Raw genomic sequence first — 18,329 nt, 5'->3', positions numbered from 1 at the left:
TATTTTTGTACCTCACTTTCATTATATACAGTATGAATACCTACTGAAGATTTTTGTCTTTTGTAAAATCTTTCTCTTGAAAGATGTATTTTTTAACCATCATGTTTTTCATGTCCTGTAGTTGTTCATTTGTTTATTTTTAATTTTTAACCTTGCAGATTTCTTTTAATTGTGCTTTTTGCTAAACTGCTCGTTTCTCAACAGAACTTGTACCTATTCTGACAGCTGTTTTAGATGCTTGTTTTTTTAACACACAAGCTGTTGCGTGGAGAAGTAATTACTGTTCCTTTCTTGTGAAACTTGAGGTGAATGGCCTCCAGCATTTTGATCCCCATTCCAAACAATTTTGTTGATAAGTAACTGGAAGCTATTTTAAAACAGGGTATGCAGCAGAGGATTGACTAGATGTGTTATCAGGGGTGCCAGCCTGTTATGGTCCGAATTTATTGAAGTGTACAACTCTGTTTTTATCTGCAAAATCTTTGCATAATGATTTTCTAAACCCCTTTACAAATAGAGATATTTTGGAGTTGTGTAAAAAATTCTCCTGGAAGAGAAAGATCTGGAAGATACCTCCAGGATGTAGTTTTGAAAAACGTGTGCCTATGGATTAACTTCAGAAGTTCTCATGAAAAATTCATCTTGGGGAAGGGGGAAATAGAAATAGAAATATCTGTTTCATGTGAATACTGTTAATTTGTATTCATTGCATCCTATTTCAGAAACTCAATTCCCAAAAGAATTTTGAAGTATAGGCACAAGATAGAGAAATCTAGTCAGTGAATATAGTTTTGGGATGGCACAGTGAGAGATGATGTCTTAAAGGAATGGTATTAACTTGAAATGCTTACTTATCTTTGAAAATGTTGTACCTATTTATAGTCATAAGAAACATAAGCTTTATGGTGGCCAGTGAGCACGAAGACCTACATTCCGTCTTGCAGTGTTCTTCTGTAGCAGTTTCAAAGATGCATCAGTGCTTGGAGCCCTGATGGAACTATTGAATACCTTTTGGAAAAAAAGCAGAAGGTTCATTGTTCCTGGATGAGCAAATGCAAGTCAATGATGTGTAGCATCACCTCCAGCGATATATCTGAAGGTAGAAGTTAATTTGCTGTATGGTTTGCTATAATGAGTAAAGGATGAACTATCCAAATGAAAATGGAATGCTTAGGAAGCGCAGGTGGAACCATTTGCTGTACCTTGGTATCTTCAAGATTTAGCCGGTTAGTATCCATGCTCATGTTTTTGTGGCTGGGAGTGGAGTAGGAAAGCATCTCCCATGCACTGTAATACCCTACATGAAATTATAATGCACAGTGGCCAGCACTGTGTTTTTTTCCTTCAGTTCAGTGCTAGCATTAAAAAATATGTCACTGCAGTCCACAGTACCTAATATACACTATGACATTCCTGCAGTAAAAGGAAATAAATTAAGTATGTCATCTTATCAGTAGAAGTGTAGTTGAATGAGGGTGTTTGTGTCATGAATATAATTCTGTATTTGGTGATGTGGAGTTTTTCTTAGCTCTAAATGTGAGCTTTAACAGTATGAGCGTTGTATCATATTTGCAAGGAGTTGTTAAAAGTGAACCTGAACAACAACATTCAGCCTAGTGAAAGCTTTGCATTTAGAAGAAATATATGGAAATAAGAGTATCAGGCAGGATGCCAGCCTCCACTTCATAAAATATAAGACTACCAGTGCTGTTGAATTTACAAAATTCCTTAACAGGAATCTTTTTATGGGGATCCCAGCAGAATGCTTTCTTATACAGGAGTTATTCTCAGTAGGTTTAACCACAATTAATATTCAGTGGTGCTGTCTACAGTGATGTTGAAAGGGAAAAATCCTTGAATTCCACATCACATAATCGTTGAGTAGCTGAGGTTGGAAGGGACCTCTAGAGATTCCTAGGCCATGCTACTTGTCAAGGCTGGGTCACCTACAGCAGGTTGCTCGTGGTGGTTTGCAGTCTCTAAGGGCAGAGACTCAACCAGTTTTCTGGACAGGCTGTTCCTGAGATGTTTGGCCTCAATAACAGTGAAAAAACCTAAACCTTCTAAAGTTTAGAAGGTATTTCCTGTATTTCACTTTTTGCACATTGCCTCTTTTCTGTCACTAGGCATCACTGAGAAGAACCTAGCTCTGTCTTCTTTGCTGCTTTTTACCCAGCTGGTCTGCGATGGAGCACCTCCTTTTCCTCTGCCCTTTGTGTTCTGTTTCTCATTTTCTTCTTAGCCCCAATCCTGCTGTCCACTTACCTATGTGTATTTCACAATTTGTGAGGATGTTATGGGAGAGAGTGCTAAAGTCAAGTTAACAACATTCCCTTCTCTCCTCTCATCTGTATTGCCAGTTGCTTCGATGTGGATGGCTATCAGGTCAGCCAAGCATAATTCTCCTTCATAAATATATGCTAAGTATTTCCCATCACTTTCCTGTCTTTCATGTACTTGGAAATTGCTTCCAGGATTATTTGCTCCATCACCATCCTAGAAATTGAAGTGAGGGTGACTGGCCTGTGGTTCTCTGTATTCTTCTTGTCCTTCCTGAAGACAGAAGTAATGTTTGCTTTCTTACAGTCTTCGTGAACCTCCCTTGATTGTCATGGGCTTTCAAAGGTAATCTGAGAGTGGCCTTGTAATGATACTGTCCAGCTCTCTTGGCACTCATGGGAGCATCCATCGCATCAGGTCACATGTATCTCTTGTTGAAGTCTTCCTTAACCTGATCCTCCTCCAAAGGTGTGTGTTCCATGCTCCAGAAAAGCATGGAAGAGCTGCAAAGCAGCTTCTTTTACAGAGTTTCAGCAAAGCTTGTGTCCATAACCCAGTGGTTCATGATTTGTGGGACCACTGTTTTGGAGTGTGTAATGTCAGTATTTGCACTAACAGGAGCAAATTATATCCACTTATCAATCTCTCTCTTTCTAATACACAACTGTCAACTGTCCCAATTTCTTGCAGTTACCTTTATTTGGGGGAAAATGAAGATTTGTTGGTGAGGTGAACGCTTAGCCATGTGAGTGTGCAGTCTGAACTCGCTGAGTGCTCTCTGGTCATACTAGCTTCAAATATCCAGCTAAGTGAGAGAGCCTACATGAAGTAAAATAAGACAAAGTTGTAGTTTTAGCTATGGGGGTCGTAAGTATTTTCCTTAGAATGTTGTCAGATCCTAGTGCCAAAATTTCCTATTATGTATAGTTTAAATCTCTACTGAAATTTCTCTCTAGTGAAGTCTGTAGTTAAACATTAATATCCATTTATTTAATTACTTTGAGATACCACATGGTTAGAGCAAAGGCTGGGTATTGAATGAATGGATGCTGGACACACTGGAAAATGTTCTTCATGATCTGCATATCTGCTAAGATAATAATGAGCTTTCTGAAATTAAGTAAAATCTTAGAGCTTGTCTAGCCAGAATTGTGCATTGGTTATATTTACATTGATGAATCATAGAGCTATATGGGGAAGTAACTTGCCTGCTTCAGTCAAGGTAAACATGCCCAAATAGAGGTTTTGGATTAGTTTAACAGTAGAAGATGTTCAGTTTAGTGGCCACTCAATCTGATATTTGATGAAATTGGGTGCATGAGGTAAACAAAGGAAAATAATTAGGATTTTCATGAAGTAACATGAATTTCAATTTCGATTTTACAGATGCTGGAGTACTGGATGTGTCAAATATGCCTGTTTGAGCAGGCTACTTTAGTGGGCATAAAATCAGAAGTTACTTATCTCTATGTGTGATTTCCCTTTCTTGAATGATAAGGATGCTAAACTTAAATTATTGTACTTGGTTAAAATGTAATTTACTATCTGAATTTTGGCTGAGCTCAGCGTGAAACTAAATGTGCAGTTGGTGATTTAAAAAAGTGACAAAAGCTGCTAAAATATTCAGCACTAAGAATATCTTTGACTACTTAGATGCTTCAGGAGCAGAGGCTGAGTAGGATAGTCACAGTAATCATAATGCACTGCAACCTTCTCTCTCCCATTATGCTGTTTATATCATGCCTGAATGAAAATATATTTTATTTCCCTGAATGCCTCTTCTCTGCAGCTCTAAACTTATAGCAGATGAGAGTATTAGAGGAACATTTTTGCCTCTGCTTCTGCCTTGAACTGAGAATGCTACAGGACTGTGAAAGGATTCAGCCAAATTGCAGAACCTTGCTTGCCCTGCTCTTGAGCAGCCCACACTATGAGTCTTTGTGGTGTCAGAGATGTCATTAGCTAGTTGTGGGAGATCCATTCAGCTATGCTAATTATTTAAACAAATTCTATTCATGAATCGTGTAAACACTGGAGATAAAGAAAATAGTAGCTATTCCAGAAAAGCTTTTGAATGCAGATCTGTTTCTGCACAACATTCATCTTACAGTGCTGACTGCAAATGTCTACAGTGTCAGTAAAACTATGAATAGGCCACTGCTTAGTCATAAAGATGTAATCTAACTTTATCATGCTCAAGTCTTTCAAACTCTAGTTTATATAATTCCTTGATCTTATCAGAAGGAGAAAGGAACAGTTCATCCTCTACCCTCTGGTATTGCTATGTGACTAGAGGTGGGCTGTAATGGAGATTTTTATCTGAACCTGAACTGCCCTGATGCCTTAGGATTTTTTAATTTTAGTCTTGTTTCAGCAGCCATCAGTTCTTGAATTTACAGCAAAAATGTACATGAAAGAAAACCTTTAGTGTGAGAGATTTCGGATGTTTTTCTGTTTGTGATTGAAATAATTATAATCTTTTACAAAATAGTATGTTGTTAATGTGTAGACAAACATGTTTTTTTTTTTTTTATTTTATGTAGATTCAGCTCACTTCTGGAAGAACCTCAAAATCTGAATAACTTCTCTGGCAGTTTGGCTTTGCCCTTTCAACAATTTGCCATTCCATCAAGAGCAATGAGCTCCACAACACCAGGTCAGTTTGTTTGTTTTATAACTCACTCCTGCAGTCACTGTCCTGTATTTGGATGTACGTCGTTCTTTGTGTTGATGAAATGGACTTGGCAAGTCACTGACATGCCAGCTGCACTTCATAAGATATAACTGTATTATAAAACAGGATAATGGCTGTATGGGCAGAAAAGGCTATTTTAACCTTATCTCAGTTGAATTACAGAGCCAGAATAATCCTACAGTGCTTTCAAAACGTTATTGTAGAGTTTATTAAGAAACTGAATAATCATGATTGGACATGAATGGGCATCATAAAACATCTTGATTCTTAATATTTCTATGTAGTCGTTACTTGATTTTCTGCCTTTGCATGATTGCTTTGTTTAAAAAGGACTGCAAATGGTGTTCTGTTGTTGGTTTTTTTAGCTTTAAAGTCGTATTTGCCCACATTGAGCATTCTCTGCAGAGCTTCCTCCTTTAAGAAGGCACAGCTAACAATGGTCTGTGACCCTGCTTTATCTGATGCCTGCAAAATGAGTTACTGCAGGCGCATCTGATAGAAAATTAGTAGCTGTACCCAGTGTTCAAACTTATAAGAAAACAGAATGCTGCATATGGAACATTTCTTGACTTCAGTTCTTTTAAGGAGTGAGTCCCCAATTCAGATCTGTGCAATGTCCCATATGGTTCGCACTTTTTTCACCCACACTTGAAGCATCTATTTCTAGTACTGTTGGTAAAATCTCCCTTTATAAGTGGTTTATTTTATGACTGCTTTGGTTTTGTGCAAACAGCCTATAAAAGCATCAGGGAAAACACTGTAAGAGCTAGTGAGCTGTATTTATCTGCTAGATGCCCTATCTCATAGAAATGTAATTCAGTGAGGATTTTTGGGGAATTGTTGATTGTAGTGTTGGAAACTGGCAATAACTGCTTTTACATTAAACGGAGTCAAGCATAGCTCGGTTTTGTACTCAGCTTCTTTTTCTTACAGTGCTGTTTGGTGTGTGCAGTGAATTATCCATACAAGACACGATAGGGAATTCAGCAGAAATAATATGAAATAATATTGTACTTTCCTAAACATGCGGTTCAAATTTCAAGACACTCCAGTTGATTTGGTATCTTTCTAACGTTTCTTATCTTGCATTAGATATAATCTGCAGAAATAGGCAAAAATTTTCCAGTGCTTTTATTGCTATGAAGAAAGAGATCATAAATATGCATTCATGTTTGCTGTCTTTCCAAATCCACTAAAGGAGAAACATTCAATATAATCTGATTACCAGTAAAGATATTTAGACTCTCTAGAAACATTGCATTCAGTAGGGTCTAGGTGCCTAAATAGTTTCAAATCTAGTCCTCACTGTCCCTCATCATTATAGCTGCTTCGCCAGCTGTGTCAAAACAGCTCTGTGGCACTTAGTTGTGGTATTCAAGGGCAACACCACCCATGGGATCCTTGTTTTTCTTTCCTTCAGTGAAAGGGAAGTGAGGCAGGATTTATTTGGACTTCAGTCTCACATCCTGCTCAAAGTAGGTGCTGTTTACTGAAGGAGGATGAGTGTCTCCTTGTGACGTCTTTTCTGTCCCTAGATTGAGGGAGTCCAAGATATATTTTGTTTGGTGTTCTATCACCTTTTGGTAGTCACTCAAATTTCTGCTTTCTGTGTAGTCACTATAATAGGCTGGTAGAGAGCAGAGTTGTAGAAGATGCCTCCCACTTCTGTGAGCAGTTAACACTTGATTATTAGAATGTTTTAGGAGATAAAAATTGCTGAATTCTCCTATTGGATCCGTAGTAACCAAGTTCCCCTTTCCCAGTCCTTTTCAAGCATGCATTTTTATTCATGTGTCCAATATATATTAGTTCCATTTCAATTTTTATTCCTCCTTTTTCTTTCTCATGGAGTTTTTTTTTATGAAGATGATCCTTATGAGAGGAAGAGGTGGAAGGGCAATTCTATCCAACTTTAAAGGCCACTTCCAACTCTCACTGTTCTATGATGCTATGATTCAACTTTCCTACATGAGGTTAGAAATATATACCAAGATGTACTTGTTTCACTTGTAAGATGCTGCAAAACTTGAGGAATTATCCCTAGTATTCCAAAGGAAAAATTAATTGGATTGGCACTGACATGAGCAGCTTGTTCCTTTGATGCTGAGTCTGTGGAAGCAGTTCTTGCATTTATGGCACATAGTTTAAATGACAAAAGCCTGATGGACATGCAAGGTTTTGTGCTCTTGCTTTTTAACTGCTGAGAATCTTTTACTTCTTCAGGGAATAGGTTGCTATATTCAGCGACAGCCAGTGGCTAGGGCAGTTGAAAATAATGTCCAAGCAAGAAACTTCAAGCATTCCAATTTAATACAGGCAGTATTTAAAACCACTCTTTTTTCTATTGTGTAATGCCAAGATGCTTCCTCATTTGAATACCAATCCCTGTGTCTCCTATGTAAGACCTTTGAAAGTTTCCATTATATATTGTAAATGTTAATATTTTATGTCATGGTTATAGGTTGCAATAGAATGGTAGTTGTATTTTTTTTATTTTACAATTTATCTAACCCACATGTGTGCGTGTATATATATATAAAAATAGGTATATATAGCTTGTGTATGTACATTCATACATGTTGTTTACATAGAAGAGAAGTATACTTGTTTTTTTTAAGAGAATTGAAAAAGCAAGAGGCAAGCTGGTAAAGCAGTGCTACTCTGTAGTTGAGTGGTGTAGGCCAGCCCACTCTGTGGATAGCTTCTTCTGTCAAGAAAAAAGTTCTGAAATGCTGTTAAAAGCATAGTGGTTTTAGTGTGATAGCCTGAGAGGAGAAAATACTTGCAAATTGCTTTCCCTTCATACCCTAAATTATCTGAAAGTCCATTGAAAGAGCTGATGTGCAACAAACGAAAATTATGCGTGTTTTACTCAACTATTACCTGAGGAACCCCTTTTGTTAGGGTTTATTTACAGCATCAATGCATGTAAGTAATTCCTTACATTGTATGATGCAATGAACACATCTCCAGTGTAACAACATCTACTTGCAACAACACTGTAACCTATTAAATTGTTCTCGACTGTTTGAATCTTAAGGGACCAGGCTGTTGCTAATCTGTAGAGCTATAAATTAAATGCTGAATCCCAACAGGGGAATGTGCTGATGTTTGCTTGTTTGCTTTGCTTGGTATAAAGTGTAAGATCATTAAGGAAATGTTTACATCCTGTTGCAGTTGCATGTTCTGAGCTGATGTGTGTGCATAAAAAGCACTGGACAGAAAAAGAAAATATTTATTTGTTCTTTCAGGGAACAGTTAACTTACTGCTTTGAGTGGGACTTTTTTTAATCCTAAATAATACTTAGTGACGTATTAATACTGGAAGATGTATTTTGGAGTTATTTGTCTCTAACTATCTAATACTTCAAAATAGATCTTCTGTTAACGTGCTGGTGCGTTTGGGGATTGTCTGTTGTGTGTTGTGTGTGTATCAGCTCAGTTTCCAAGGGTTTCAATCCTTGCAAAAGATGTTACTTTTCTGAACAGGAAATTGCTTCATTTAAAGCATGTGTTGATTTAATACAGTTTTGGTTATCCAGATTTTTTCAAATAAAAACAGAACCTATGGGGAAGGGCGGACTACAAATAGTTCTGTAAAGATAAAGATCACAGAGGCATGAAGAACTTAGGTTTTCTTTCTGTAACCCAAGAAGGGGAATAAGTCCAGAAAGGTCTCATCTCTTCACCTTTTTGCTTCTTTCCGATTTTGTGCTTTCGCTTTTCACCTTGAAATTGATTGTAGCGTTGGAATAGTTAAATGAAATAAATTCTGTTAAAAACAACCAACTCCAAAACAAGATATTAAAAGCCCTGAAGGTGTTCATGGAATCACTTGGGGGTAGAATAATTTCTATTAGGGAAGAGGGGCGACTAATATTAGAGGATGATACTAACAGACAATGAAGAAAGGTTTCTAGGTGCTGCACACTATTGCTAAATTAGCAGCCTTTGATATCACAGTCTCCCAGCAGCAAACCACAAATCCAGCTTATCCAGTTTCTTCATTTTACTGTTGCAAACAAATGAAATGCTGCTGTGGATAGCTGGTCATTGATGAGGCTGAGAGAGCTTTTTGCTGTCCCTGATTTTCAAAAGCATATCAACATGTTTTATCTACCTTTAATTACTGAATTAAAATCCCGGTTTAATGTATGATATTTTTTTAAATCCCTGTTCAAACTTCTTTTGGCTCTTCAACAACATTGCCTTTTTTCCTTGGTCTTCAGTATCTTATAAATGCTGCCTATTGCTGAGTTCAATCAGACAGACTTAAAAACTGAGTGGGAAGAGAGATGAGATGTGCTGAATTCTGGCAGTTCTTACTTTTGGATCAGCTTTCTGTCATTTTGATTCTGAATTTCTTTAATAGGCGTTTGTTTATTCCTCCTGAGGAATAGCTTGTTCTTCCTCTCTGCAAAGCTGACTCCCCCTCTTTTCTTGTTCTGCTTTTTCATAAATCATTTTTCTCATATTAGTAAAGACTAAGTATAGAAAATGCTCCAAAATGGTATTTCCACTACTGTTTTAAAATTAAATGCAGTGAAAGGTTATGTTGCAGTCAAGTAACCATCTCTGCGCCAGCAGCAGATGCAGTGAACAAATGAATATTTCGATGAATGGTGATGTATGTAGTTACCTTAAAATATATCTTGCCAGGCTTTTTATAAAAAGATTTAAGAGAACTTTGAGTCCAAAACAAATTAGTAAATGTAATACCAGAAGGGTAAAACCTCTTCTTCGTACAGGTCTGTTGTAGCCAAAGCTCAGGTCTTACTTTTTGAGCAGTAGCACTTTAACAGCCAAATTAGCTTTCTGGGACTATATCCTGTAAGTTTCTTTTTATTTTGGTGTGGTTTATAAAGATTGTAAAGATCCCTCAGAATGGCTTTTTTTTTTTTCTTTTAATTAGAGATGCAAAAAAGGTACAGAATGACAATTCCAGATTGAAAGAATCATCCTCAAGGAAACATAATTTCTTCCCATTGTATATGTTTCAATGACATTTGCCAGTGGTGATGCTTAGCGTGCCTAAAAATGTAACACTGTGGAAGGGGCAATAGATGTTTCTCTGAGAGCTCTTGGGTTAGATTTTTTGCTTTGCATCTCAGAGCAATAAAAAAAAAAGTTGCACTTAAGCAATACTCAAATATTAAACATGAAGTGTTTGAGTGTTTTATTAAATCAGAGTGAAAATATGGTGTTATAACTCATGTTGACTAATGTGGTTCTAAGCAAAAGGTTTTCAGACGATTGGTGAATGTTTTTGATGCTAGAAGCTTGCTTGATAAAGGTAATTGTTGACAAATATAATTAGATTTCTGTGATATGTTACATTTGCTAAAAATAACACTATCCAAAATCATTACAACCTTAAATGAAATAAACTGGCTAGCAGGTTTCAGGAAGCATTGTACATAGGGAAAACTGTTATCCCCTCAAGGTTTTCCTAGCAGTTATCTGTAGGAATTTATTATTAGTTTAACATTACTCAGTATTTTTACTAATTACCTAGAGGAAAGGAAAAACTAATTCTGGCAAAGCTGTGATCAGTGATAAATCTGGTTAAACAAGGTGATATATTCCCACTTGATAAAGTAAATTCTTTTAAAAAATGTGCATTTTGATGACATAAAGTAACAAAGAGTGTAGCACTTCAGAGGAGGACAATCATAGAATATAGATTAGAAGAGACCTCTAGAAGTTCCGCGGGGCTATTGCCAACAGCAGATCAGGTTATGCACAGGTGTTCACTGGGTGAGCCTTCAAATCCTTGAAGGCTGGAGATCTGCAGAGCTTCCCTGAACATCTTGCTCGAGTACCATGCTGTCCTCCTGGTGAGAAGCCAGAGCCTCCCCTTTAGAATCCGTGGCCGTTAAAGCTTTTGCTGTTGTCTAACACTGCTGAGAAAAACATGCCTGCATGATACCTGTTAACTCCCCTCCAAGCAATTGCAAGGTGTTCTTAGACAACCAACTTAATCATCTTCTCACCAAATTCAATAAGCTTGCTTTGTCACCTTCTCCTCGTAAGTTGTGTGCTCTAAGGCCCTGACTTCATAGTCTTCTCTTGATAGCTCTCCACTATCAGTTTTTCACTCCCTGTACACAGGAATGCTTAATTATGACTTGTAAATTATGATAAACACTTTGAATCACAAAGGTAAGCTAGTGCCCCGTGGCAGCTAATAAAGCTGGACTTCATTATGGCATGAGAGCTGAATGCTAAGAGTAAGTAATGTTTCTGCTTCTGTGGCCAGGTCAGCTGTTGGGAATGGTGTAGAGAGAAGCTTTGGATTAGTCAGGAATGAATATATCTTAATTTCCTTTCAAACCCAGAAAAGACATGATTAGTTTCAACCATACTTTTCCTTCAGTCTTCATTTAGACTAAGTGAACAAAACAGTTTGAGTGCTGGTTCTAATTCTGATAGCAACACTTCAGAAAGGGCTTTGAAGAGGAGTTTACAGAAATAATATAAGGTCTGGAAAATACACATTGTTGAAAGACACAAGGAATTCAGTCACTCAGTCTGTTTTCTTTTGCTGACGGTGTGATTGATGATTCTTTTTGTAAGTGCTAATGTGTAGAAGATTTCTGGTACATATAATGCTTACTCCTAGTACATATGATGCTTATTCCTAGCAGGAAGATTTAATGATATCTTGTGGCTGGGAGCTGAAGCTAGAGAAATTCAGGTTAGAAATGAGGCTTCCCCCCCCCCAGTGTTGGTAATTAACCATTGAAATACACTAGATAATGAAGGAGTGGCTAATTCCTCATGTGGCACATCCTTACAAGCCATAAATCTCAACAGCCACCTAAAAATTGCTTCACTTGTCACTGAATGTATGACAAAATGTTCATGTGTTTTTATTGAATAGAACTCTGCTGTCACTCAAAGTGAGTTTGGAAGGCCTCCAGACTTCTAAGTTTGGATTCCAGTCTCCCAGGAAAGGAGGTCACATCATCTGTCATACAGTGTACCACTTTTCAAGTGGCATTTCAGTCTATGACCACCAGGCACTCTTTCATATTCATTAAGATATGTGAAACACAAAGCAGTTAAAAGTATTGCAGTTAGAAATGAAATCTGCTTTCTTGAAAGGTCATGCAATTAATATTTTCCTATGTGAATTTATAACATCTACATTTATTAGCAATCTGTTTCTAAAATATTACACTATACAGAAAGTTTAATAAGACATCACGAATAAAAACTTTCTTATAGTTTCTTCATTCTTTAGACTGGATGCATGAATGTTGATTATACTGAATACCCTAAAAAAAGGTGTGTTTGCCAACTTTTAGTTTTTTTCCCACCCACACAGTGCCTCCTAATTTTGTTTCTAGCAGCCCAGATGTGTTTCTGCAAAGTAAGTGTTTCTGCAGTGATAATTATAACACTTATAACAGGTAATTTGCAGATTAGGTCAATCACAAAAAACAGGATTGTTTTGTAGCACCTTAAATTTGAAGCTGGTGACAATTTCCAAACTTCATTATAAAGTCTGAAATATTATAGTGTGTTAAATATCTTTATCTAAAAATTAAGTTCTGCTTTGTAGCATTTAGCAAGTGAAGGTTTAAAGGGATGTCAAGGTATGCTAGAAATTCTGTGTACATTGTGGGGTTCATCCAAGTTCTGCTTGGCCAATTTGAATCTGCCTCAGGGCATATTTTTAAAAAACAGTTTGATCATCTCTAAGAAGATTAGACAGATGTCTTTTTTTTTAAGCTAAAAACACTGTTACTTCCACAGTCCCCATAGATGACTTGTTCACATTATGCTTAGAAGCACAAGGTTCCTATTCTTTCTATTCATATTTCTACTAGTTATATCCATTTCTGTTTAATGTTGCAGTTCAGATAAGCAAGATTTGTAAGCTCTGAGAATTTTTTTTCAAACATTAATGTGATCTGAAACAGTCTAACAGGTGAACAGCTATCGGAGGTCCTGGAGTGATGTCTTGGGGCTGTGATGTGTGGTGTTACTCAATGGAAACTCAATGGAATTGAGACTCCTGCAGGTGCTCACCTTTGGCTGGGAATTTTGACAGGAAGGATGGTGGTTTGATAAAACTCCCGTTCATTAAATATGGGATATTTTGCATTTTAAGTTTCCATAGAAAGAAATTTTTTAATTTTTTTTTTTCTTTCTTGAAAAGAATTTTCCTTTTGACGCAGTACTATTTTGAGACAGTACTCTGAAAGAAAAGCCAGTGCACAACACATGCAGTTTAAGCTGTGTGAAGAAAATGGACGTCAGATCTCTTTCCTAGCTTCCCCTAAGGTGCTTGCAGCTGTTCCTCTAGCCTTAAAGTATGTCTTTGGTACCTTAAAGTGAATACAGCTCATTTAGATATCCCCTAACTCAGCTTTCAGTAGTTGATGTGGGTGCAGAGTGCACTCTGACATAGCTCAAAAGGTGTCTCAGATCCTGATGAATATCCTTTTTCTATATTGAAATATTCAGCAGTTGCCATACATGTTTTTTTGGGGTTTTTTTTGGTGGACAAATTCACAAGTAAGTGTAATTTAAAACAGGAAAATCCTGAAATAGCCACTGAGTGCTTTGTCTTTTCTGTTCAGCTGTTTTCTAAGAGAAATAGAAGAGAGAGGAACTCAAAACGTCGTGCTGCTATATGAAATACCCCATCACCTTTTCTCTTATGTTATTTCTGTGACTTCAAGAACGTTTTTACCTTAACAAACTAGTATATTAGAACATGCCTTTCACACTGTGTCTTTGGATGCACTTGAAGGATCTGCCTTTCCTCACAAAACATGCAAGAAAAGTTACTTCTGTGAGCACTCTTTGATCCATAGCCATCCAAGGAATTTGTGATAGCTGACAATATTTTGATTTCAGTCAGCTGATAAGGAGTACCCATAGACTTGTGGAGGTACCGTTCATTTCTCTGACAGGGAGACACTAACAAATAATTGCAGTAGCTGTCTTTGGAGTGCAGCTCTGTCTATGTGGGGGAATGTAGTAGTAGAGTTCTTTCAATAACAGTAAGAGACTTCCCAGCCGATCAGCAAAAATGAAACAAAACCAGCATTTGCATGTAGAGGAGGAGTAGGAAGAAAGTCACTGACACAGCAACTAGAAAGCAGCAGAAGGAAGGGAAGATGAGATACAGTGGAGACCTTAAAAGCTGTGGAGGTGGTGGAGGGAGAGGCAAACACTGGACTTTGCTTAAAAGAGTAAGGAACAAGGGTGTAAGAAAAAAGATTAGAAGAAACAACATTTGCAGAAGAGTACGAATACATAAGAATAAGTGTGTCTAAAGTGTGGGTAAGGAAAAGAAATTTTTTAAAAGAACTTCCTAGGGAAATAACCTCCCTTCCTCTTGGCACTGTTCCTCGGTGTCACGAGGGAACTGGGACCAGTTTCTCTGGTGCTCTGCATGCCTAGCTGCTGAAATGGAAATTTGTTTCAAAGTTGGCTAATGCTTTACAGCTAGTCAGTACTTTATGATGCTGAAAACATTCCCACTGATGGGATTCTAAGGTATTTAGTTTCCAGTAGTTTCGAAGTTACATTACTGAGGTGTCACAATGGACGTAGACTGGAAGAACAAGTTCCTTTAATTGCTTGTTAAAGGGATACCTAGTTTACTTCTGTTATGTTTTGTATTTTCTTAATTTTCTTACCTTTGAGAAGTGTTTCTGGCAGCAGTAAAAACTTTCAGGATTAATAGTCCTTTCCATATAACTGTATCCAGAACCAAACTCTGGGCACGTACCCTCTTAAAGAGTGTGAGCATCTGGCTTTGCCAGCGCATGCTGGATGGTCCAGCTGCCCGCTTTGGTTTGGAACAGTGAGTTATCAAGGATGGAGGAGGTTGCGTGCACTGCACACAGTATTCTATGCAATAGAATAGATTGCAGATCCATGCAAAATAGAATTAGGTTTATAAATTGTAGCATGGATTAGCTTAGGCTTAACTATGTTTAACATCATTATAGCTGGTTGCTAGTCTTTTTTTTTTGTCCCAAAATTACAGTGTTGCAGTTCAGTTCTACTACTGAATGAAAAAATACAGACCTTTTTTAAACACCAAAACAACGCCTTGAAATATCTCCTACCTTTCACCTTTCTGGTGCATGTGTTCAATATCCTTGTTAAAGGGATATTTTGATGGTACATGAATGAGCTGGTATTTTACAATCAATAAAATAACATGTAAACTCTGTGTGTGTCTGTCTATTAAAAAAAAATAAAATCTACAAATAGGTCTGCTAATGTGTCCTGGACCTGCAACATCAACTGTTCTGATAATTTCAGGGCTTTAGTAGCAGATTTCAGTCCTTCTAAAATGTACATTATTTACCTCTTCAGCATTAAGGTTCTTAGATAGCAAGCACAGTATTTCCACTGCTTATATGTATGGCTGCGTATCACGCAGAGTTAAGCAGTCAGGGCAATCAATAGATTCCACATGAAAAAAGAGACTTTTCTGGGGAGGGGTTGAGCCAGATACATACTGCCATCCTAGGACGTGCCACCTGATTTTACTTCTGAAATAAATCATCCTCCTGTCTAGCACCTTCTTCTTCCTGCCATTCAAGCTCTCCAGAAATGCTTTCTGCAGTCCTCTAAAGAAACAGGAGGTGGGCAAAGTCTTTTTAATTAATACACGTGATGTTTTATTTAACCATCCATCTATGTTGCGCAGTGACCGTGCCACAAGAATTGCACAAAGCTTTTCTTAACTCTAGGGGGTTGTTCATTTATTAATGTAAACACCATGTGCCTTGGATGTGTGAGCCCTAAAAATAAACTTGCAGAGTTAAAAATAGATCTCTGGGAGTACTGAAATGCTGCTTAATCAGAACCAGCTGCAAGCTGTCTAGAAAATGTAAGTTATATGGAGCCAGATGGCTTTTGCCCTTTTTGCTTTAGACAGCATGTAATTTGGGTAACTACAGCTACAGTAATGTATTTTCCCAGTCAAACTGTTTGATAAACATATTTGTTTCAAACAGACGCTTCCAATTAGAGAGCCAGTAAAATGTTAATTTATTTTAATATTTCTCCACGTGGGTAAACCAAAGGAAGGTTGCCTAATACTAAACTCCAAGGCACGCACAATAACTGCTCGCAGCTGCATTTGGCAGAAACTAGATTATGACCACGTATCTTTGTACAATGGGGCTCTTACCTTGGGAGGAATCCCACTGAACGCAAGGGAAGAAGTATTTAAATGAATTTACTGACATAGCGATCAGTGGAACTTGTGTGGATTAAGTTTGTAGGGGCAGAGCATTTTGAAAATACAGGAAGGGTGTCACAATGATGCTTATGGGGTCTACTAATCTGTATTTAGGGGAGCGGAGTATGAAATGAGCACAGCCTCCAGACCAGTCTAACTGCGTCTATATAAATTGCTATTCAATCTAGTACTTACCTGACTAGTCTTATGATTACATGAAAACCTGAGGTGAGGAGATGGAATGTATTGGAAGAAGTAGCCTTTTTTATGATTTATCATAACAGAAGCCAAGCTGTACGAACCTAAAAAGCAATGATCAAGTTTGAAAGCAGTGATGTCAGATGATTTTTTTTGGGTTTTTTTTTGCAGAGAATCAAGAAATGAGTCTTGGTTTAAGCAAGGGCTTTTGAAAATCAGGATTGATTAACAATCCTGCTTTACAAGCAGATGATATGAATTAAATACATCTGGCATGAAGCTGTAATATTGGATGATTTAATGTCTCTATGTCCTTCTCCCATCAGTGTTTTTAACTTTCTATGAAAACTGGATTTAGTTAAGATCTTAATGTTCTAATTGGTGGTGTAGCTTTTTTTAGTCTTAGCACTATTTATTTTAATTAAATAAATAATTACATTTTCTGAATCAAATGCCTTTTTCTCAATAATCTTTTTTTCACATTCAGTAAGGATTTTATTTTCTCTGCTTCATCCAGTCTCTCAGAATTCCTCAGCTTCAGTGTCTACCATGCAACTTGTCATTATTGTATAAATTCAAGCTTTCTGTGAGAAACTGCACTAAAATTCCAGCCAGTCTCTGAAGGTAGCACTTTCTACCCGAGCTAGCTTAGTGGTGGGTGGGTAAGATTAGTTTTTGTTGGGTTTTTTTTTTCTGTTTTCCTAAATGCTTATATTTAAATGTATCTACAATGCAAAGCTGTCTGAAATTGGTAGTGTGGCATTCTCTCCTTGACTTCTAATTCTTTTGCACCTGTCATGCTCATGAGTCATGAGATTTTTTTGAACTACAGGAAGCAGATTAATCAGTCCTTTTGTGGCCTATAATTTTTTATACTAATTGATGCCAAGCAGAGTTTTAGGTTACAAGCTTCTTTGGAAGCATTTCAGTATCAAAATAACTTTCAGAAGTGCTTTGAAAATGTGTTAATTTACATTTATGTTTTTTTTAAATTGCACTTGTTTGGTCTGTTTGATCATTGGCTGAAACAACTAGTGATTTAAGAACTTGCAAATCTGTCCTCGCCTGAACATAATTGCAGGTTCAATTTGTAAGTGGATCTTAAAATAGTTACACTTAGAGTCAGGTTCTAAGACCTTTCAGGCTGAAATAAAATTATAGGAATTTACTAGCTTTTGACAGCAGAAGTGATAAAGCTGTGCAGATGAATTTTTAAGTAGCTGTATACATGACATGCAGTCTTAAACTGGGGAGTGTCTGGATTTAGATCATCCCAGCTGTAGGAAAAGCTCTGTGATGATTTGATTGTTCAGGCTTTCTTGCTTAAATATTTTGTCTGTGACCTAAAAATGGTTCCCAGTCTATTTACCATAGCATCATTATGACCCACTCCTAAAGAGGAGAGCAGGAAAGGAAGGGGAAATGAGAGTTGTTTTGCTTTTCAGTTGAGATTTCAGCATTTCCTTTGTTAAGGATCTGATAGAGGAGAGAAATAATCCATTGCCTATCTACTCCCTTTCTTCCTTTCCCATTTCCTTGAGTAGACTAAGATGAGACACAGAATTAGCTTTACATTGATTGTGCTGTTCAGCAGTACTGACTAGGTAAAAGCAAAGAAGTGTGCTGTACCAGTCAAGATAACTGCAGTAAATTATTTGAGCCACAGGAGCTGGTTACTTGTAAATGAAGGAAAAGCAAGATGGGGTGATTATGACCAGATTTAAAGCAAATAATTGACTGATTATTTTAGTGATTGAACTCTTCTTAAAAATTCAAGGAACTTTCTTCTCAAAACCACATGAAGTATTTCACCTAAAGAGCATCACAAGAAAAAATTTCTCATTCTAATGTATTTAGCATGCATTTTGCTGGAACAACTCAATTTCAATACCATTCAGAAATAATGTTTGTTTAAACTGGTTCTCAATTGTTTGG

General features: G+C 37.1%; 1 protein-coding gene across 2 annotated transcripts in view; it reads left to right on the top strand.

Annotated features, from left to right (window-relative positions):
• Positions 1–18,329, top strand: part of HDAC9 (histone deacetylase 9) — a 420,133-nt gene that overhangs the window by 24,574 nt on the left and 377,230 nt on the right. Inside the window, exon 2 of one of the 2 annotated variants that reach the window (XM_069860329.1) lies at positions 4,824–4,936. In XM_069860329.1, coding sequence (XP_069716430.1) covers positions 4,918–4,936 — 19 coding nt within the window. In that variant the 5' untranslated portion in view covers positions 4,824–4,917. Of the gene's footprint in view, positions 1–4,823; positions 4,937–18,329 lie in introns of those variants that run through there. The other variant, XM_069860332.1, reaches the window with a different exon arrangement.

The sequence above is a fragment of the Phaenicophaeus curvirostris genome, chromosome 6 (assembly GCF_032191515.1).
Source record: "Phaenicophaeus curvirostris isolate KB17595 chromosome 6, BPBGC_Pcur_1.0, whole genome shotgun sequence".
Classification (NCBI taxonomy): Eukaryota; Metazoa; Chordata; class Aves; order Cuculiformes; family Cuculidae; genus Phaenicophaeus; species Phaenicophaeus curvirostris.
Note: the sequence above shows the minus strand (reverse complement) of the source record. Positions and strands in the feature narration are given on the sequence as shown.